At 43.7% G+C, this 24027-nt stretch overlaps 1 protein-coding gene across 2 annotated transcripts in view; it reads left to right on the top strand.

Moving 5' to 3' along the window:
* The window catches only part of pdss2 (decaprenyl diphosphate synthase subunit 2), a 165898-nt gene that overhangs the window by 65574 nt on the left and 76297 nt on the right, over positions 1–24027 (top strand). For both annotated transcript variants that reach the window (XM_033021952.1, XM_033021953.1), the window contains exons 3-4: positions 225–359; positions 20232–20430. In XM_033021952.1, coding sequence (XP_032877843.1) covers positions 225–359; positions 20232–20430 — 334 coding nt within the window. The remainder of the gene's footprint in view (positions 1–224; positions 360–20231; positions 20431–24027) is intronic.

The following is a 24027-nucleotide window of genomic DNA, read 5'->3' as shown; positions in this document are numbered from 1 at the left end:
CCCCCCCCCCCCCCCCCCCCCCCCGTTCATCTCATAATTTTGAACACCTCGAAAAGATCACCCCTCATCCTTCTTCGCTCCAACAAGGAATAGAGCCCTAGCCTGCTGAACCTCTCCTTACAGCTCAGGCCCTCGAGTCCTGGCAACATCCTTGTATGCTATTTCTGATTTTCTATTTTACTTGTAAGCTAATAATGTGTTTATATGTATTTTTGATTCAACAGGAGGTTTATTTATGACAACAGGAACAATCTACAGCTGCGTGGTTTGGTGGTCTTATTGATGTCAAAAGCAGCTGGACCAAGTAAAACAGCAGATCCCCCAATGGAAGGAGACCTGGTCAGTGGAATTTACCCCAGGTAAGCTTTCTGTTTGCCAGAACTAATTCTGACTTGCAAGAAGTTTTTTTCGGTTCAAGAAGGAAGAGGGTTTTCTCTTAGATAGACACAAAATGGTGGAGTAACTCAGCGGGAGAGGCAGCATCTCTGCAGAGAAGACATCTAAAGATGGGTATCGACCCGAAACGTCACCCATTCCTTCTCTCCGGAGATGCTGCCTGTCCCACTGAGTTAATCCAACATTTTGTGTTTATGTTTGGTTTAATCCAGCATCTGCAGTTCCTTCCTACACATAGGATTTTCTCATATTCAGGATTAAACTTTTTCTTTGAAAACCAATGCCAACCATTGAATGAATGAATGAATGAATGAATGAATGAATGAATGAATGAATGAATGAATGAATGAATGAATGAATGATACTTTATTGTCACATGCGGCACATGTCACATGTCACATATTCTTTGTTTTACATGCCCAGGGTATGCAAAGAGTCATCACATAAAGCACACCGACAGAGTTACAAAGTGTTCCATTTGCACAAACCATATTTAATGCCTTCCATTCTGGGCAAGGCCTCTGTTTAGTTTGCTTAGAGTTTGGAGCCTTCAACTAATAAATATAAAGTACGATTAAAATGTGTAACTCTCGATCTGCCGCAGTTTGAGGCAAATAGCATGGATGTATTTCGTAGGACGCTGTTTCAGTAAACAGTGGAGAGAAATAGAGCAATGTGCTATTGAAAAACAAACAAAAAAACTGCAAATGGTAGAAATCTATGAGGATGAAAATGTAAGTCATGTAATGCGCCATAGAAACATGCCTCAGTGGCGCAGCGGGAGTTGCTGTCTTACAGCGCTACAGGCCCGGATTCAGTTCAGTTTAGTTCATTGTCACGTGTATCGAGGTACAGCGAAAAGCATTTGTTGAGTGCTAACCAGTCGGTGGAAAAACAATACATGATTACAATCGATCCATTCACAGTGTCCAGTCATAGGGTCATAGTGTGGAAACAGCCTCTTCTGCCCAACTTGCCCACACTGACCAACATAATAATAATAATAATAATGCATTTTATTTGCTGGCGCCTTTCTGGACACCCAAGGACACCTTACAGGACATAAAATCACAATACATTTATCAATATTAAAATCAAGTTGATTAAAAACAAAAAACAAAAAACAAAACAAAAAATACACAAAACATTTTAAGTCATTAAATTCAGGGTGAACATGGTGGAAGTTATGTCGGGTATGCTAATCTAAACAGGTGTGTTTTGAGTTGTGATTTGAATTGATCGATAGTGTCCAGGTGACGGATGGGAGGTGGGAGAGTGTTCCCGAGACGTGGGGCAGAGCAGCTGAAGGCTCTGGCACCCATGGTGCTGAGTCTAAATGTGGGGACAGTTAAAATTGCAGCTGAGGAGGAACGAAGTGACCGGGAAGGAGTGTATGGTAGCAGCAGGTCAGAGAGGTATTGGGGAGCAAGGTGGTGTAGGGCTTTGAAGGTCAGCAGTAAAATCTTGTAGTTAATCTGGTGGTGCACAGGGAGCCAGTGGAGCTGAGTGAGGATGGGTGTGATGTGGTCCGATGATCTGGTGCGGGTGATGATCCGGGATGCAGAGTTCTGAATGCATTGGAGGCGATGATGAAGTTTATTGGAGGTGCAAGTGAGGAGGGCGTTGCAGTAATCGATGCGGGATGTGACCAGAGCGTGGATGAGGACTTTTGTATTGTCTTTGGAGAGAGAGGGGCGGAGTCTGGAGATGTTGCGGGGATGAAAGTATGCAGAGCGTGTGATATTGCTGATGTGGGGGCCAAAGGAAAGTGTACTGTCCAGAATGACGCCGAGACTTTTGACATGGGAGGAGGTGGGTATGGGTGAGCCATCAACTGAAATGGTGAACGGGTGGGTTTTGGAGAGTGTGGACTTTGAGCCAATTAGCATGATTTCTGTTTTATTTCCATTGAGTTTTAGAAGGTTGAGTGACATCCAGTTGCTGATAGCTTGAAGACAGGTGGTGAGGGCAGTTGGGGGAAGGGAGGTGTTTGGTTTTGTGGAGAGGTAAAGTTGTGTATCATCGGCGTAGCAGTGAAAATTGATTCCAAAATGATGGAGAATATTGCCAAGAGGTTGAATATAGATGATAAAAAGCAGTGGCCCCAGCACTGACCCCTGAGGAACACCATGGGTGACTATGGCAGTTGTGGATGTGACTTTATTTCCCTGGATGAACTGTTTTCTGTCGTGTAGATAGGACCTGAACCAAAGTAGTGCATTGTTGTTGATGCCGGTGGCAGATAGACGTTCCAGAAGAATTGGGTGGGAGATGGAACATGTCCCATCTGCTCCTTTACCCGCTATCAGGCAGTCCTGAACTACTATCTACCACATTGGAGACCCTCCAGCCATCTTTGACCGGCATTATCTTGCACTAAACGCTATTCATGTTCATCCCTTTATCATGTATCATGATAAGGGAATAATGTTTAGTTCAAGGTACATCCAGCAAAATCGGATCAAAGATAGTCCTAGCATCACCAATGAGTCCTGCCATCTCGGGAATTAACTTTGTGAACCTACGCTGCACTCCCTCAATAGCAAGAATGTCCTTCCTCAAATTTGGGGACCAAAATTACACACAATACTCCATGAGTGGTCTCACTAGGGCCCTGTACAACTGCAGATGGACCCCTTTGCTCCTATACTCAACTCCTCTTGTTATGAAGGCCAACATGCCATTCACTTTCTTCACTGCCTGCTGTACCAGCATGCTTTCCCTATCATCTCATATCTATATCCTCTGGTTCTCGATTCCCATACTCTGGGCAAAAGACTCAGTGCGTTTACTCGATCTATTCCTCTCCTGATATTTTACACCTCTAGAAGATCACCCGTCATCCTCATCCACCTGCGCTCCACGGAAAAGCCTGCTCAAACTCTCTCTTTTGCTCAGTCCATCGAGTCCTGGCAACATCCTGGTAACTTCTCTGAACACTGTCAAACTGGACAACATCTTTCCGAAAAATGATGACCAAAAACTGAACGCAATACTCTAAATGTGGCCTCACCAACGTATTATATAATTGTAACATGCCCTCCCAACTTCTACACTCAATACTCTGATGAAAGCCAATGTGGTGAAAGCCTTCTTGACCACCCTATCCACCTGCGACGTCACCTTCAAGGAACCATGCACCTGCACTCCTAGATCCCTCTGCTCTACAACACTCCCCAGAGCCCTACCATTCACCATGTAGGTCCAGCCTGTGTTAGACCTCCCAGAATTAACAAGAGACAAGTTGGGCCTGTTTATATATTGCCCCCAAGCGACGATATCTCAGGTAGTTTGGAGCAGTTGGCAGAAGGGGACATCAAAATAATTAGCAAGAGGAACAAGATAAGGCACACAAATAGATGAAGAATGGGAGATGCTGGCAGTCAGTGAACAAGACCAGCAGTCAGAAGTTGAAATGATATTTGCTTTATAGATAAATTAAAATAGAATTAGAGTTTGAACCAAAACAAGTAAAACTATTATTTTTTTGTGTTTAGTGTGAATAATGTTAAGAAGATGATTAATTATTCCCTGTCATTTTGCTTTTAACATATAATTATTTGATAAGTGTTTTTATATTAAATTGTGCTGTTTAGAGATTTTTAATATATGGGGATCAACAATAAATGTATAAATATTGCATATGTAGAAAAATATTTTGTTTAGGATTTGATTTATTCTTGCACCTTTAGTTGATCTTGCAACATTTGAATATATTATAAATCAATGCCACTGCTGGATGGTAAATCACATAGTTTACCATGGTTGCGACATCTTACACATTAGAACCGTGGATGCAAGTACAAATCAGTTTCCAGACCTTCTCTTTTGATTATTTTGTGGTCTTTTTCTAACTTAAGGTGGGGATTGACAGATTCTTGATTAGTGCGGGTGTCAGGGGTTACGCGGAAAAGGCAGGAGAACGGTTCTGAGAGGGAAAGGCAGATCAGCCGTGATTGAACGGCGGTGTAGACTCGATGGGCCGAATGGCCTAATTCTGCTCCTATGACTTATAATTTCACCTTGTGATTAACGTGAGGAACCTTGACAGTTTGCTCGTGAATTATTCATAACTCAAACCCGATGCTTTATGCTTTTTCACATTCCAAATATTCTCCCTTCCTGCCATATTATTACTTGGTGCAAATAAAGATGTCTAGTTATTTTACAATCCTTTATTTCATAAGCTCTTGGATAACATTAAAATTGTTCGCTCGGTACCCATTTAACATAATCATTTGTCACCATGTATTTCCATTTTGTAATGTCATTACAGCTCCAATATCTTTTGTATAATTGAGTCTCAAGCTGCGAGCAATGCTTTAATTACAGCTTAACCATTTCTTTGTTTTTAAAGGCAATGAGCTCCTGTATAAAATTGTGAAACCCATTAATGCTGCATATCCTTGTAAAATACAGGACTTGAAAGCGCAAACTAGCCAGATGTCAATTTCTGCACATTCTTTGTGGATTCTCAGTCAAGTTTGCTTTGCACTCATTCTTTCTAGTTTAACAAAATAGTTTAGTTTAGAGATACAGCGCGGAGACAGGCCCTTCAGCCCACTGAGTCCGCGCCGACCAACGATCTCCGTACATTTGCACTATCCTACACGCATTAGTGATCATTTAGAATTTTTACCGAAGCCAATTAACCTACTAACCTGTACGTCTTTGGAATGAGGGAAGAAACCAGAGCACCCGGAGAAAACCCACACAGGTCACGGGGAGAACGTACAAACTCAGTACAGACAGCACCCGTAGTCAGGATTGGACCCAGGTCTCTGGCGCTGTGAGGCAGCAACTATCCCGCTGCGCAACTGTGCTGCTAAAAGTATAGTTTTACTGAACTGAGAATAACTGGGAATTTGGCAGTTGCTCTTCCATTAATCACAGTGCACATTTTTGTGTTCTTACCTGATGTCATCTGACAAGGTATATATATTCCTAAAAGAAAGACAGTGTTGGAGTAACTCAGCGGATCATAAGTTCATAAGGTATAGGAGCAGAATTAGGCCATTTGGCCCATTGTCTCTTCCGCCATTCAATCATGGCTGATCTACCCTTCCCTCTCAATCCCATTCTCCTGCCTTCTCCCCATAATCCCTGACACACGTACCAATAAATAATCTGTCAATCTCCACCTTAAAAATATTAATTCACTTGGCCTCCACAGCCTTCTGTGGCAATGAATTCCACAGATTCACCACTGACTAAATAAACTCCTCCTCATCTCCTTTCTAAAGGGTCAGGCAGCATCTCTGGAGTACATGGATAGGTGACATTTAGTGTGTAGGATGGAACTAGTGTACAGATGATTGTTGGTTGGCTTGGACTTGTGCCGTAGGGTCTGTTCCCACACCGCATCTTTGAACTAAACTAAATGGAGAATAAAACTATGCGGGATGGGCAATTAAATACTGGTTCAGCCTGCTGAGCCACCATCCCTCCACTGAGTATAAAACAATACAACTTCCAACTGTTGTATATATAATTAGTTTGTCAGAATGAGTTCTATGTTGTTTGGAAATAATATACTTTGTGAAGATAGAACTGTCTTGCAATTCTAAGAAACATTTTGTAAGATGGCTAACTGTCACATCCTAATTATTCTACACCCCAGTTTTAGTTTACGTTAGTTTACACTCCAGCGGTATGAACATTGACTTCTCGTTTTTCAGGTAGTCCTTGCTTTCTCCCTCTTTCCCCTCTCCTTCCCAGCTCTCCCACAGCCCACAGTCTCCGCCGCTTCCTTTCTTCTTCCTGTCCCCCCCCCATCCCCTCATCAGTCTGAAGAAGGGTCTCGACCAAAAACGCCACCCAATGCTTCGCTCCAGAGATGCTGCCCCACCCACTGAGTTTCTCCAACATTTTTGTCTACCTTCGATTGTTCCAGCACCTGCAGTTCCTTCTTAAACTTCCTAATTATAAGATACTTTTAATGAAGAATTTTCTTTCGTCTGTAATTAATTAACCTGCTCATCAAAGTGAGTAACTATGCAGTGTACTGCGTGTCACCTATCTGGAATCAAGCGTTGACCAGGGTGATGGTACTTCAAGGGCTTTGTGCTGCCTCCACAGTGGTGCAGCAAATCGAGTGAGGAAAGCATTCTTTTTAATGATGAGGATGATCAAAAGGTTTAAATCAGTGAGACTGGGATATAAAGGTCATAGAGCCATACAGTGTGGAAACAGGCCCTTCAGCCCAATTCGCCCACGTCAACCATCTACTCTAGTCTCATCTGCTGCTTTTGGTTCCAAATGCTTCTTAAACAAGATAGTCGACTACCTCCTCTGGCAGCTTGTTCCATACACCCAACATCCTTTGTGCAAAAACATTGCCTTTCAGGTTCCTATTCAATCTTTCGCCCTTCACCCTAAATCTTTTTGTATGTATATCTCAAAATTGGCAAACATTTAGGACGGAAAATGGGAGTTTGATCTTTATTGCAATTAGACTGCTGCCTCACAACGCCAGAGACCCAGTTTTGAACTTGAACACAGGTGGAGTTTGCTGGTTGTCTCTGTGGATTTCATCCGGGTACTCCGGTTTCCTCCCGCATCCCAAAGACGTGTGGGTTCAGAATTGGCCTCTGAAAATTTCCCCTAGTGTAAAGGGAAAATGGGATAACATAGAACTATTGTGAATGGCTGAATAGACAATAGGTGCAGGAGTAGGCCATTCGGCCCTTTGAGCCAGCACCGCCATTCAGTGTGATCATGGCGGATCATCCACAATCAGTACCCCGTTCCTGCCTTCTCCCCTTATCCCCTGATTCTGCTAGCTTTAAGAGCGCTATCTAGCTAGCGCTCTAGCTCTCTCTTGAAAGTATCCTGAGAACCGCCCTCTGAGGCAGAGAATTCCACAGACTCACAACTCTGTGTGAAAAGGTGTTTCCTTATCTCCGTTCTAAAGGGCTTAGCCCTTATTCTTAAACTGTGGCAGGTACACAAAAATGCTGGAGAAACTCAGCGGGTGCAGCAGCATCCATGGAGCGAAGGAAATAGGCAACGTTTCGGGCCGAAACACTTCTTCAGACTGTGGCCCCTGGTTCTGGACTTCCCCCAACATCGGGAACATGTTTCCTGCCTCTAGTGTGTCCAAACCCTTAATAATCTTATATGTTTCAATAAAAGCGTCTGTTTCTATGCTATATCACTAAAGTAAACTAAACACTAAAAAGGATAGAAGTTGGGAGGTAGAAAAAAGTGCTGGAGAAACTCAGCAGGTGAGGCAGCACCTATAGAAACATAGAAACATAGAAATTAGGTGCAGGAGTAGGCCACTTAGCCCTTCGAGCCTGCACCGCCATTCAATATGATCATGGCTGATCATCCAACTCAGTATCCCGTACCTACCTTCTCTCCATACCCTCTGATCCCCTTAGCCACAAGGGCCACATCTAACTCCCTCTTAAATATAGCCAATGAACTGGCCTCAACTACCCTCTGTGGCAGAGAGTTCCAGAGATTCACCACTCTCTGTGTGAAAAAAGTTTTTCTCATCTCGGTTTTAAAGGATTTCCCCCTTATCCTTAAGCTGTGACCCCTTGTCCTGGACTTCCCCAACATCGGGAACAATCTTCCTGCATCTAGCCTGTCCAACCCCTTAAGAATTTTGTAAGTTTCTATGGAGCAAAGGAAATAGGCAACGTTAGGCCGAACAACAAATAGGTCGAAACCCTTCTTCAGACTGATGCTGCCTCACCTGCTGAGTTTCTCCAGCATTTTTGTCTACCTTCGATTTTCCAGTATCTGCAGTTCCTTTTTAAACACAGAAGGTGGGAGGTCATGTTGCAGTTATATAAGACATTGGTGAGGCCGCATTTAGAGTATTGTGTTCAGTTCTGGGCACCATGTTACAGGAAAGTTGTTGTCAAGCTGGATAGGGTACAGAGAAGATTTTACAAGGATGTTGCCAGGACTCGAGGGCCTGAACTATAGGGAGAGGTTGGGACTCTATGCAATGGAGCACAGGAGGATGAGGGGTGATCTTATATAGGTGTATAAAATCATGTGAGGAATATAGTCTCTTGCCCAGATTAGGAGAATCGAAAACCAGAGGACATAGGTTTACGGTGAGGGGTGGGGGAGATTTAATAGGAATCTGAGGGGCAACTTTTTCACATAAAGGGTAGTGGGTATATGGAACAAGTTGCTAGAGGAGGTAGTTGAGGCAGGGACTATCGCAATGTTTTAGAAACAATTAGACAGGTACATGGATAGGACAGGTTTATGGGCCAAATATAGGCAGGTGGGACTAGCGTAGATGGGACATGTTGGACCGAAGGGCCTGTTTCCACGCTGTATGACTCTACGGGTTCTGTAAATTATAGCAATCTATCTTGCTGCAGTCAAACAGGCCTCTTACAGACCAAAACTGGTGTATTGTGTATACCTTAGCAGGAAGGATACGCCTGCCTTAAGGCAGTGTAGTAATGGTTTCCTTGAATGAAAGGGCAGACCTGACAGGCAATAATGAACCGTATTCTGCAGAGTTTAGAAGGCTCTCAAGAATCTAGACAAGATGGATGCTGGAACATTGTTTTCCTGGTTTGGAAATAACTTGGAGCCACAGGGGTCCAGACACTTAAGACTTGTAGGAGGAATAATTTCTTCACTCGTTGGACTATGAATATTTATTACTGAAGACAGTAGATCCACCTTGTGGACTGTAGATTCACGGGTGAGTTTGTTTTATTTTAGAATCTGAGGTTTTCAAGGATATGGCGATTAGACAGGCATTTTAAGTTAAGTTAGAAGCTGAGCCATGGTCTTTTCAATAGTTAAAGGTTGACTTTTACTAAATCAAAGTCACTGTTTAGTTTAGTTTAGAGATACAGCGTGGAAACAGACCCATTGGCCCATTGAATCCGCACCGACCAACGATCACCCGTACAATGCTTCTATCCTACACACTAGGGACAATTTACGGAAGCCAATTAACCTATAAACCTGCACGTTTTTGGAATAGAAACATAGAATATAGGTGCAGGAGTAGGCTAATCGGCCCTTCGAGCCTGCACCGCCATTCAATATGATCATGGCTGATCATCCAACTCAGTATCCCGTACCTGCCTTCTCTCCATATCCCCTGATCCCTTTAGCCACAAGGGCCACATCTAACTCCCTCTTAAATATAGCCAAATATATACCTTCTGTGGCAGAGAATTCCAGAGATTCACCACTCTCTGCGTGAAAATTGTTTTTCTCATCTCGATTCTAAAGGATTTCCCCTCTATCCTTAAGCTGTGACCCCTTGTCTTAGACTTCCCCAACATCGGGAACAATCTTTCTGCATCTAGCCTGTCCAATCCCTTAAGAATTTTGTAAGTTTCTATAAGATCCCCCCTCAATCTCCTAAATTCTAGCGAGTACAATCCGAGTCTATCCAGTCTTTCTTCATAAGAAAGTCCTGACATCTCAGGAATCAGTCTGGTGAACCTTCTCTGCACTCCCTCTGTGGCAATAATGTCCTTCCTCAGATTTGGAGACCAAAACTGTACGCAATACTCCAGGTGTGGTCTCACCAAGACCCTGTACAACTGCAGCAGAACCTCCCTGCTCCTATACTCAAATCCTTTTGCTATGAATGCCAACATACCATTCGCTTTCTTTACTGCCTGCTGCACCTGCATGCCTACTTTCAATGACTGGTGTACCATGACACCCAGGTCTCGTTGCATCTCCCCTTTTGCTAATCGGCCACCATTTATATAATAGTCAGCTTTCCTGTTTTTTCCACCAAAGTGGATAACCTCACATTTATCCACATTATACTGCATCTGCCATGCATTTGCCCACTCACCCAGCCTATCCAAGTCACCTTGCAGCCTCCTAGCATCCTCCTCACAGCTAACACTGCCCCCCAGCTTCGTGTCATCCGCAATCTTGGAGATGTTACATTCAATTCCCTCGTCCAAATCATTAATATATATTGTAAATAGCTGGGGTCCCAGCACTGAGCCTTGCGGTACCCCACTAGTCACTGCCTGCCATTCTGAAAAGGACCCATTTACTCCTACTCTTTGCTTCCTGTTTGCCAGCCAGTTCTCTATGCACATCAATACTGAACCCCCAATACCGTGTGCTTTAAGTTTGTATACTAATCTCTTATGTGGGACCTTGTCGAAAGCCTTCTGAAAGTCCAGATATAACACATCCACTGGTTTTCCTCTATCCACTCTACTAGTTACATCCTCGAAAAATTCTATAAGATTCGTCAGACATGATTTACCTTTCGTAAATCCATGCTGACTTTGTCCAATGATTTCACCACTTTCCAAATGTGCTGCTATCCCATCTTTAATAACTGATTCTAGCAGTTTCCCCACTACCGATGTTAGACTAACTGGTCTGTAATTCCCCGTTTTCTCTCTCCTCCCTTTTTAAAAAGTGGGGTTACATTAGCTGCCCTCCAATCCTCAGGAACTACTCCAGAATCTAAAGAGTTTTGAAAAATTATCACTAATGCATCCACTATTTCTGGGGCTACTTCCTTAAGTACTCTGGGATGCAGCCTATCTGGCCCTGGGGATTTATCGGCCTTTAATCCATTCAATTTACCTAACACCACTTCCCGGCTAACCTGGATTTCACTCAGTTCCTCCATCTCATTTGACCCGCGGTCCCCTGCCATTTCCGACAGATTATTTATGTCTTCCTTGATGAAGACATGAATGTGGGGCGAAATCCGAGCACCTGGAGAAAACCCACACAGTCATAAGGAGAACGTGCAAACTCCGTACACACAGCACCCGCAGTCAAGATTGAACCCGGGTCTCTGGCGCTGTGAGGCAGCAACACTACCGCTGCGCCACTGCACCGCCCCACTGTAATAATTTATATTTTGCAACTTCAGCTTTTTGTTATTTTAAATTCAAGGACCGGGAAAAAATATTTTGTAACATGTTTTATTTATTAGAATCGTGAAACTGAAAGCCAGACATTTATTTTTGCTTCAACTCTTAAATAAGATTATACCCTTTTAAAACCTGTTGAATTGTCTGAGATGGAAGATGCATGCTAATCTAATCACTGTTTAATTTCAAAATGAAGTGAATCATTCCAAAATTGCTGCTACAGTGCTGAAAAAAAAAAAAGATTTTGTGGCCGGTTGCCCAACTATGTAGAACTTCTGTTAATGCCCTCTGTTGCTAATTACTTTGAATATATATGGTGGGAATAAAGTATGTTTTTCTTGGCACTGGTCAGCTGGCCTTATAGTGCACAAAATATAGGCTGCTTTGGGTACAATTGCCCTACTAAACTATCTTACAGCTTCTATGCCACTGCAATTTCAAGTTGTTATAAGCAATTTGTTAATTTTCTGAAAAGCCCTCCAGAGAGCTTTAATCATGGCTATAACGGGAATCGACTGATTTCTTCCAGCCCTTGTTCACCAGTAACGTCATAAGCATCAAGCAGACTTTTTTTCCTTCAGAGCCTTTATTTACATTGGACGCGCTCTCCTGTGACTGCAAAAACTCGATTGCCCTGCGTCTGAACGTGAAATGCTGGATTACTGAATGAGGCAACTAGCTCTGCTGAAATATAACTGATTATGGGCATGTATTAATGAATATTCTTCCAGATGAATATTTTCTTGGGACTTCGAAGGTAGACAAAAGTGCTGGAGAAACACAGCGGGTGCAGCAGCATCTATGGAGCGAAGCAAATAGCACAGATAATGGAGGAAGGAACTGCAGATGCTGGTTTAAACCGAAGTTAGATACAGAAAGCTGGTGTGATTCAGTGGGTCAGGCAGCATCTCTGGAGAAAAGGAATAGGTGACGTTTTGGGTCGAGGCCCCTTCTTCAGACTGAGAGTCGGGGGGGAAAGGGAAATGAGAGATATGGAAGGTGCATAGGACAAATGAATGAAAGATATGCAAATAGCAATGGTGATCAAGGATAGATGGAGCCTACAATGGTCCATTGTTGGCTGTGGTGATAGGTGAATGCGAGTTATAGGGACAGTGAAACTCAACAGGACAACAGTGAAACTAATACGATGACCAGGATGGGGGTGGGGGTGGAGAGACAGGTTGCGCAAGGGTTACTTGACGTTAGAGATAGATAGAAGCACAGATAGCCCAGTTATCTGGTACATACTAGCGTCATCACTAGTGGGAGAGTCCAGGACTAGAGGGAATAGCCTCATAATAAAAGGGCGTACCTTTAAAAAGGGGATGAGGAGAAATTTCTTTAGTCAGAGGGTAGTGAACCTGTGGAATTCATTGCCACAGAAGACTGCGGAGGCCAAGTCATTGGATATCTTAAGGAGGAGAGTGACAGATTATTGCTTAGTACAGGTGTCAAGGGTAACAGGGAGAAGACTAGAAAATGGGATTGAGAGGGAGAGATAGATCAGCCATGATTGAATGGCGTAGTAGACTCGATGGACCAAATGGCCTAATTCTGCTCCATGCCACATGAACATATGACATAAGGGACTCAGATGCTGGAATCTTGAGCAAAATATGCAATGTAATGGGGTAACTCAAACCCCCACCAACCTCTCTGTCATTCATGAGAGGAATATAGTCATGCTGTGGTTCTTTATTATCGCATGTACGAAGGTGTACCAGTGGATTTCTTATATTTGCCTACAGATCCGTAAGATTGTTGCCATACATAAGTACAATCCCCGATAAGTACAGAATGCATAGAAACAGCCCACTGACACCATATGAAAGGGTCGTCAGGTTTTGACGCAATTTCCAAAGTCCCAGCTGCAGTCTGCTGCAACCATTGACAGCGTCCAGATCATCCAGCGAATCGTCGTCCCTCTCCTCGCCCGGTTCCGTTTACCGGCCCTTTGTCCAGTGTCTGCCGCCGTCACCGGCTCCCTCCACTTTCCTCTCTGGTTCGGGGAAAGCAGGAGACAGGCCTCAGACGAGGACCCCACTCCCTGGAGAAAACTGATTGGCGGTGTTTTCGATCAGAAGAAGGATTCTGGCCCAAAACGTTGCCCATCCACAATCTCGAATAATGCTGCCCGTCCTGCTTACTCCAGCACTTTGTGCTTTTTCCAGCACCTCTAAAATGAATACCAGTCCATCGCATTACTGACCTTCTCACATTTAACGAGATCTTTCAGAGTCGCGGCCTCAAAAAGGCAGCCAATGTCATCAGAGGTTCATATCACCCTGGTCGCGCATTCATTTAATTCTTACCATCGGGAAGAAGGAGCCGTGATCTCCAGATTCAAGAATAGCTTCTTCCCAACAAGCACCAAACACTTGACCACTGCACAACACCACCCTCAACTATGGACTATGTTTGGTTGCAGTGAGGACTTTAGGTTTTCTGTTTAACCTGGTTTTGTGGTTATTGATTGATTGAATTTTTGTTTATAATATATCATCTATGTGTACAAAATCATGAGAGGAATAGATTGGGTAGACACACAAAGTCTCTTGCCCTGAGTAGGGGAATTGAGAACCAGAGGACATAGGCTTAAGGTGAGGGGGGGAGAAGATTTAATAGGAACTGGAAGGGCTGGGTCTCTGACTCTGGGCTGGGCTGGGTCGGGTCAGGTCTCCAACGCTGGGCTACCTGGGGCTGGGCTGCTTGGGGCTGGGCTGCTTGGGGCTGAGCTGCAATCAGAGTTTTAGTTATGAATAGGAGAGACAGACAGACAGACAGACAGACAGACAGACAGACAGACAGACAGACAGACAGACAGACAGACAGACAGACAGACAGACAGACAGACAGACCAAATGCAGGTAGGTGGGACTAGTGTAGATGGGACAAGTTGTGGGCAAGTTGGGCGGGGGGGGGGGGGGGGGGACATGTTTCCACACTATAAGACTTTATGACTCTTTGTCATACTGAGTAATTCAACATAACATAGTTTAGGTTAGTTTAGTTCAGAGATACAGCACTGAAACGGTCCCTTTGCCCAGCAATCACCTCATACACTGGCAATGTCCAACACACTAGGGACAATTTACAATTAACCTACAAACCTGTATGTCTTTGGGGATATGGGAGGAAGCCGAAGATCTTGGTGAATACGGAGGACGTACAAACTCCGTACAGACAGCACCAATATTCAGGATTGAACGCAGATCTCTGGCGCTGTAAGGCAGCAACATTATCACTGTGCCATCATAGTTAGTTCCACGATGCTGCAGCAGGTAGAGCTGCTGCCTCACAGACCTGGTTCAGTCCCGAATCTGTGTGGTGCCTGCATGTTCTCACTGTGACCAATGCAAGGGTCTTCTCCAAAATGTTTGGGTTAGTGAGCTAATTGACCTCCATAAATTGCCCATGTGGTCTTGGTAGGTGCTCGCAGTTTGGCAGCAATTTATAAGAAGGTGTGAAGAATAAAACTACATCCAAACACACACCACCGCCGCTGCTTCCTAAATGCCCCTGTCCCACTTAGGAAACCTGAACGGAAACCTCTGGAGACTTTGCGCCCTACCCAAGGTTTCCGTGTGGTTCCCGGAGGTTGCAGGTGGTTGCCGGAGGTTGCAGGTGGTGGGAGCAGGTAGGGAGACTGACAAAAAACCTCCGGGAATCTCCGGGAACTGCACGGAAACCTTGGGTAGGGCACAAAGTCTCCAGAGGTTTCCTTTCAGGTTTCCTAAGTGTGACAGGGGCATTAAAGGCTTAGGAAGTTTGGCATGTCCCCGACAACCCTCATCAACTTCTACAGATGCACCATTGAAACCATTTTTTCGGGATACATTACAGCATGGTTCGGGAACAGCTCCATCCAAGACCGCAAGAAATTGCAGAGAATAGCGGACACAGCCCCCACCATCACACAAACCAACCTCCCTTCCATTGACGCCACCTGTACCTCACGCTGCCTGGGCAAGGCCAGCAGCATAATCAAGGACCAGTCTCATCCTGATCACTCCCTCTTCTCCCCTCTCCCATCAGGCAAGAGTTACAGAAATATGAAAATGCACACCTCCAGATTCAGGGATAGTTTGTTTTCACATGTTATCTGGCCACTGAACCATCCTATCAACAACGAGAGCAGTCTTAAGCTACCATCTACCTCATTGGAGACCCTTAGACCAGTGGCTCCCAACCTTTTAGCCCTTGGGATCTTTAATTTTTCTGTGGCCCCCCCCCCCCCCCCTGACATTATTAGCGGAAAAAAAGTGGCCCCCTTCATTGAACCTGTGGCCTCCTAAATCCCTAAATGTTTCTGTGGCCCCCCCTGAAATTTGCCATGCCCCCTTTGGGGCCATATGGCCCCAGGTTGGGAATCACTGCCTTAGACTATCTTTAATCGGACTTTTCTGGACTTTATCTTGGATGTATATGCTGTGGGCGGCTTAACTGACAATAGACAATAGACAATAGGTGTCAGAGTAGGCCATTCGGCCCTTCGAGCCAGCACCGCCATTCAATGTGATCATGGCTGATCATCCCCAATCAGTACCCCGTTCCTGCCTTCTTCCCATATCCCCTGACTCCGCTATTTTTAAGAGATTGTAAGAGACTGTAATTTAAGAGACTGTAATCATGTCTTTCCGTTGACTGGATAGCATGAAAAAACAAAAAGCTTTTCACTATACCTCAGTACACGTGCCATTAAACGAAGCTGAAACTAAAAGACGAAAACTCAACAGGGTGATCCATAGAACAGATTTTGCGGACCGTATGGTCCTTTTTCATGCTGTTTCTCTGCATGGCAGTCTAACCAAATAGTGAATATAAATTTAAATTCTGAGTACTGTATTTATTCATTAGTTCCTTTAAGTCTTAGCATTAATGCTAGGAAAATAATATTTTTTTTGTACAAGTAAAACTGCTCACAGATCACAGGCAATATATTCTTTAGGCCTTGTTTTGACACGCATATTTTCAAGCATGACACAAATTGTGCTTTGGAAGGAATTGAAAAGATGGCAATAAATTTTGATTCCTTAAGAGAACATTTCATATCTTTAACACCCTTGATTGGCATTTAGATCTCAGTTGAAAGGAAATATTTTTTTTAATTGGTATTTACATTGCTGCAAAACCAAGAGAAGTTTCTTTTAAAAAGCAAATCTCATTAATCTTGACTGAGTTGCATCATGACTTGGAAAATTATATTTCGAGCTGCGGTGACAAATATTGCTCTTTAATGAGGCGGTTTTCATTTAAGCTTTCTATTTTTCTTTAATTGATCTCTTCTGGACCCTTCTGCTCCTTTCCTATCCAAATACCTGTCAACTCTTGCACGTCAAAGTCGAGAATTGCCTTCACCCGAAACAGGCTGAAAAGTTGCATAATGCTGGAGTAACTGCTTGACCCGCTGAGTTACTTAGTTCAGTTTAGTTTATTGTCACGTGTACTGAGGTACAGTGAAAAGCTTTTGTTGCGTGCTAACCAGTCAGCGGAAAGACAATACATGATTACAATCGAGACATTCACAGTGTGCAGATACATAATAATGGAATTGTGTTTAGTGCAAGGTAAAGCCAATAAATCTAGCTGATCAAAGCTAGTCCAAGGGTCAGCAATGTGGTAGATAGTAGTTCAGCACTGCTCTCTAGTTGTGGTAGGATGGTTCAGTTGCCTGATAACAACTGGGAAGAAACTCCTTGAATCTGGAGGTGTGCATTTTCACACTTCTATACCTTTTGCCTGATGGGAGAGGGGAGAAGCGGAGTGGCCAGGGTGAGACTCGTCCTTGATTATGCTGCTGCCCTTGCCGAGGCAGCGTGAGGTATAAATGGAGTCGATGGAAGGGAGGTTGATATGTGTGATGGTCTGGGCTGCGTCCACAATTCACTGCAATTTCTTACGGTCTTGGATGAAGCTGTTCTAAAACCAAGCTGTGATGCATCTCAATAAAATGCTTCCTAACGGCGCATTTTGCGTCAACTCCAGCATTTTGTGCCTCTCTTTGGTGTAAGCCAGCATCTACAGTTCCTTCCCACACACTGAAACATTGCATGTTTGGGCCACCAGGGGTTGAATGTATGTCAGTCCCCATTATTTTAGCCAGTTTTATATTCTGCCCTTAACACTGTTTGACAACCTTGGCAACTCCATTACCAATGTTGACGGAGGAATATGTAATGGTAATGTGGGCAGAGAGTGAATGTGGCATCAGATGTTTTCAAAGGTTTCAAAGGTCTTTTATTGTCACATGTACCAATTAAAGTACAGTGATATGCAAATTACCATACAGCCATACGATCCCTACGAAGAAAAAAAGCAACAAGACACGCAACTACATAAATGTTAACATGAACATCCACCACAGCGGATTCCCCACGTTCCTCACTGTGATGGAAGGCAGAAATGTCCAATCTCCTTCCTCTTTATTCTCCCGCGGTCGGGGCGGTTGAAGCTCCCCGTCGGGACGGTCGATGCTCCCGCAGCCGGAGGTCAAAGCTCCCGTGTCGGGATGATCGAAGCTCCTGCAGCCGGAGGTCAAAGCTCCCGTGTCGGGATGATCGAAGCTCCCGCGTTGGGGCAGTTGTAGCTCCTGCGCCTTAGAGTTCCCGAAGTCCGCAAGCACGCACGGTTGGATCTCCGAGGTTGATCCCTGGTAAAGGGATCGCCGACTCCGCGGTGTTAAAGTCCCGTAAGCTCCCCGCAGTGGAGCTCTCAAAATTCAGTCTCCAGCAAAGGCCGCCAACTCCTCAATGTTAGGCCGCAGTGCGGACGGAGAAACGATACAGAAGAAACTTGCATCTTCCTTCACTATGTTCTTCCTGTGACCGTGTGGGTTTCCTCCGTGTGTTCCAGTTTCCTCCCGCTTTCCAAAGATGTACGGGTTTGAAGGTTGATTGACCTCAGTAAAGTGCGTAGGGAGTGGATGAGAAAGTGGGATCACATAGAACGAGAGTGAACAGGTGATGGATGGTCAGCGTGGACTCGGCAGGCCAAAGTGCCTGTTACCATGCAGTATCTCCAAACTAAACATGAATATTTACAACAACTTGGCATTGTGACTCTAAAGGATTATAGTTTCAATAAACTTCATAAAAACACACTATATGGTCTTGCATAGTTGTATGAAATACTGCATTGTTTAATAAGACCAAGACCACAAGAAATTGTAGATGTGGACCAGTCCATCACACAGAACCAGACTTCCGACCAATGACTTCATCTACACTTCCAGCTGCCTCAGAAATACAGCCAATGTAATCAAAACTTGTCCTACCCCAGTCGATCCTTCCCCACCCAGCTCCTGTCAAACAGAAAGCTTGAAAGTGCGCACCAAAGATCCTATAGCGGAGCAAGATAGACCACTCCTGCTAAATGCAATGGGCTGACGTGTAGTATGCAACGGAGTGGAACATGGGCCTTTTTTTCATCCATTTCCGTAACCGGACCCGACCCGACTCGCAGTGTAATCAACGTTGCGGGGGAACAGTTTGTGTTAATAAATTTAAATTCTGAAAATGAGGAGAAGATTTTTACCAAATAACTTTTATTTTTACGAGGATGTTTCCGTAACTGGCTTCCGTCTCCGCACTAGTATCCTATGGGATCTTTGGTGCGGAGACGGAAGCCGGTTACGGAAATGGGGCCTTAAATCTCCCATGAATCTGCCCGTGACCGTATTATGTCTTTTTTGGCGAGTGGACTATCTTGATCTTTGGTGCGCACCACCAGACTTGGGAGAAGCCTCCCCCTCTGTTATCAGGCTTCTGAACAGGCCTTGCATAAGCTAGGGTACTGTCCGATTCACCTCCACCCCATTGTGGACATTTGACTTTGTCTAAGGAACTGATGCGCTACAATACTGAGAACTATATTCTGCACTCTGTATCTTCCCCTTTGTTCTACCTATTGTACTTGAGTTTGACTTGGTTGTATTTATGTACAGTATTATCTGATATTTTTGGATACAATGCAAAACATAGCTTTTCACTGTACCTTACTACACGTGACAATAATAAATCTAAACCTGTGATCCAACAATCATTAATTTGTTTCTCCACACCATCACGTTCCTGTGACAAGCAGCTCTACTAGGTGCTAGTCAGGTCGTATTTGGAATATTATGAGCAATTTTGGGAAGCATATCTGAGGAAGGATGTGCTGGCTCTGGAGAGGGTCCAGAGGAGGTTTACAAGAATGCTCCCAGGAATGAGTAGGTTAACATATGATGAGTGTTTGTCGGCACTGGGCCTGTACTCGCTGGAGTTTAGAAGAGTGAGGGAGGACCTAATTCAAACGTACAGAATAGTGAAAGACTTTGACAGAGTGGATGTGGAGAGGATGTTTCCACTAGTGGGAGAGTCTTGGACTGGAGGTCATAGGATTAAAGGACATTATTTTTAAGGAGATGAGGAGGAGTTTCTTTAGTCAGAGGGTGGTGAATCTGGAGTTCATTGCCACAGAAGGCTGTGGAGGCAAAGTCAGTGGATATATTTAAGGCAGAGATCGATAGATTCTTGATTTGTACGGGTGTCAGGGGTTATGGGGAGAAGACAGGAGAATGTGGTTAGGAGGGAGAGATAGATCAGTCATGGTTGAATGACGGAGGAGACTTGATGGGCCGAATGGCCTAATACTGCTCCTATCACATGATCTGTTTCTGAAACATTGGGATAGTCCCAGCCTCAACTATCTCCACTGGCAGTTTGTTCCATACACCCACCATCCTTTGTGTGAAAAAGTTATCCCTCAGATTCTTATCCTTATATATCTTATATATCAGATTCTTATATATCTTTTCCCCTTCACCCTAAACCTAAGGCAGATAAAGATAGGTCTTGATTAATACACGTGTCAGAGTTATGGGGAGAAGGCAGGAGAATGGGGTTAGGAGGGGGAGATTGAATGGCGGAGGAGACTTAATGGGCCGAATGGCCTAATTCTGCTCCTATCACTTATAATCCTCTTTTTTTTCAGTCAGCGAAATTTGGCAGAAATTACTGAACTGATCCACACAGCTTTCCTCGTTCACCGTGGCATAGTGAATATTATGGAGCTGACCGCTTCACATGGACCATTGAAGGACATGCAGTTTGGCAACAAGATGGCGGTACTGAGTGGAGACTTCCTTCTGGCGAATGCTTCTACAGGGTTGGCACAATTACAGAACACGCAGGTATGGAAGGCTTTCTTTTCCAAGCTTCTGAAAATAAAAGCAAGAATAAACCTTTGATCATAAAGCTTCGGTTAATTGACGTGTCACATGTATCTTGCAGAGTGCGAGGGGATTTTTGTAATGAGTAGAAACAAGGAACTGCAGATAGACACAAAGTGCTAGAGTACCTCAACGGGTCGGGCAGCATCTCTAGAGAAAAAGATGGGTGATGTTTCCGGTCGAGATCCTTCTTCAGATTGAGATGCAATAGAAGCGATACCAGTCGGCAACATTAATGAAAAGGTGATTTGACTTTAGAAATTAAGAGGTCCTTCTGGAAAATAAGAGGGTAATTGTAACATTTTGGAAAGAAAACAGCGACATCAATTTGTGTACCTCTTCATATCATCTGGTGCTTCAAATCTTTTATCAGCAAATTGAGGAAAATTTAAATGGTTACAGGCCTACAATCAAATAATTTAGTTTAGTTTAGAGATACAGCGCGGAAACAGGCCCTTTGGCCCACCTAGACCGCACCGACCAGCGATCCCTGCACATTAACACTACCCCACACACACACACACACTAGGGACAATGGTACATTTATACCAAGCCAATTAGCCGACCAACCTGGACGTCTTTGGAGTGTGGGAGAAAACCGTAGATCTCAGAGAAAACCCACACAGGTCACGGGGCGAACGTACAAACTCCGAACAGGCAAGCGCTCGTAGTCGGGGTTGAACCCGGGTCTTTGGTTCTCTACCGCGATGCCACCGTGCTGGATAGAAGTTCATAAAATTATCAGAAGCATTGATAGGATAGACAGTCTGAACATTTTTTCCAGGGTGGAAATGTCAGACTCGAGTACATACCTTTAAGTTGAGATGGGCAAAGTTTAAAGGAGAATGGCGGGTGCCTGGAACATGTAGCAATGTTACAAAATTTTGAGATTTCAAAAATCAAGTCTGCAATTTATCCCATCAGATAAAGCATAAAAAATAAGTTTAATTTGACACCTAATTCACTTTCATATCTTCAGTATTAAAAAAGTTATGGCCATTTTCATACTCGGAAATTAGCATCTTGTTCCCTATTGCTTTTCCAACACAAAAGCTGTGATCAAGGACAGTCAAAAGCCCATAACTTTCTTAAAAATTAAGAGAACTGAAATACATTTTCAGTTATTATAGATTGAAGCATTCTGAAACAAATATGAAACAATCTTAATTGGATGACCTGAAATTAAAGCATATAATTAGTTAGTTACCCAATTGTAGCTAATTACAAAATTCAATTACTAGATCTAAACATCTATCCATTTCTTAAGAAAAGATTAACATTTTTAAATAGCCTACGTGTCCAAATAACATTCACACAAGAATTCACAATATAACATGATTTTTAAATCTCATTGTCATGGAGTTATAGGCCAAATGGAAGGAATTTAGTGTTTAATTACCATAAATTAATGGCCATTTAAATCATCTTGCGAGTGGGTTTTTGTGGAACGCGATCGATTGGAACGTTGCGGTTGCGGTGAATTTAAACGCCATATTGGCAGGAAAAATACTGCCGGTTCGTATGGGTCCTAAATCACCGTTTCGCAACGTAAAATGTGGATTAAAGGCATCCTAAGAAGCACGTTTATTTTACATATAAACGGCTTTCCTTTACCTGTCCCGTATGTGAAATCCGTCCCCGTTGTCGGCGTTGACGGCTTTAGAAGCTGATTTTTAAATTACTCCAGTGCTGAAATTATCGGGCGATTTAAAAAAATTAATTCACAGAACGGCCGTCGGAACAATTCTTCAGCAAAAGCTTGTACTCCGAGAAAATATATCCAGGATAGGTAGGAGAAAACCCGCATTTTAACCCCGCCCCCCCCCTCCAAAGGCGCCAAAGTCGCGCACACGGCCAGTGGCAGAACTGCAGCACCGCTGAAGGTAAGTTTTGTAACATACCTAGAACATGCTGCCTGGGGTGGTGGTGGAATCAGGTACGATAGTGGACTTTAAGAGGCTTTTATATCGGCACGTGGACATGGAGGGATATGGATCATGTGCAGGCAGAGGAGATTAGTTTAACTTGACATCATGTACAGCACGGACACTGTGGGCCGAAGGGCCTATTCCCATGCTGCACTGTTCTATGTTGTATGTTTCTATCGGTGTCATTTTATTCCTTATCCCCTGAGATAGAAGGAAATGAACGTGTAAACTTTTTCTTCAAATAGCATGCGGTATATTGCTGCCCTCTTAAGGTACATGGATGATCAGCCATGATCACATTGAATAGCGGTTCGAGGGGCCGAAAGGCCTACTTCTGCACCTATTGCCTATTCTATTTCGTCTATTGTCTTAAGCTCTGACATGAGCACTCACTTTAGTCAGTTGCTCTGGTAATATCACTGTGAGGGTGCGTTCATTGCGTCCCATTACTTTTGCAGGAACACAGCCAGGCCATTGCTTCAGATTTAGTTCAGTTTAGCTTGGAGATACAGCATGGAAACAGGCTCTTCAGCCCACCAAGTCCACGCTGAACAGCGATCACCCCATACACCAGCACAATCCTACACGCTACGAACAATTTACAATTTTCACCGAAGCCCATCACCTACAAACCTGTACGTCTTTTGAGTGTGGGAGGAAATCGGAGCGCCTAGAGAAAACCAACGCAGGTCACCGAGAAAACGTACAGACAGTACCCATAGTCAGGATCGAACCCGGGTCTCTGGCGCTGTGAGGCAGCAACTCTACCACCGCACCACCGTGCTGCCCTAATTTGCTTCAGTAAAGTTGTGAATTATCCCTAGTGTGCAGGATGGAGCTAGTATCAGGGGTGATCACTAGTCAGCGCGGACTTCGTGGGCCAAAGGGCCTGTTTCCGTGCTGTGTCTGATGTTTCCAATATTCAAGCCATGTAGAAAGAGACAAGAGTGCATTATGCTTGGGGAAGGGTGATTTAATTGATTATGACTGGCGATGATCCAGGCAAATAGCTCAAATACTAGCAGACAGAAATAAGAATTGGGAGCTTGGGAGTAATTTAAGAATATAAAGTCTGGTCCATCAATTGTGCACCTTCCTCAACCCATGAATGGTTATTGTATTGTAAAACAACGATTTGATCAAGTAGAATGGGATTATATGATTAAAGTATTGCAAAAATTTCAAATGGGAGAGAACTTCATCGCATGGATAAAATTATTATATAACAAACCCACGGCTAGAATATTAACTAATAATATACTATCTACGAAATTCCAATTAACAAGGGGCAATAGACAAGGATGTTCATTATCACCGCTGTTATTCGCTCTGGTAATTGAACCTTTAGCTGAAAAAATTAGAACACACCCGGATATTTACGGTTATAATACAAAATATTCAAATAACAAAATATCCTTATATGCAGACGATGTATTACTGTATAATCACAAAACCCCAAATCAGTATACCAAACATATTAAATCTAATTGAGGACTTTGGATCTTTCTCAGGATACAGAATAAACTGGAACAAAAGTGAAATTATGTCGATAAAACCGAAAGACTCAACACATCTCTTGAAATTCCCCTTTAAAATAGCCACAGAAAAATTTAAATATTTAGGAATTGAA

Source organism: Amblyraja radiata, chromosome 5 (assembly GCF_010909765.2).
Source record: "Amblyraja radiata isolate CabotCenter1 chromosome 5, sAmbRad1.1.pri, whole genome shotgun sequence".
Lineage (NCBI taxonomy): Eukaryota > Metazoa > Chordata > Chondrichthyes > Rajiformes > Rajidae > Amblyraja > Amblyraja radiata.
Note: the sequence above shows the minus strand (reverse complement) of the source record. Positions and strands in the feature narration are given on the sequence as shown.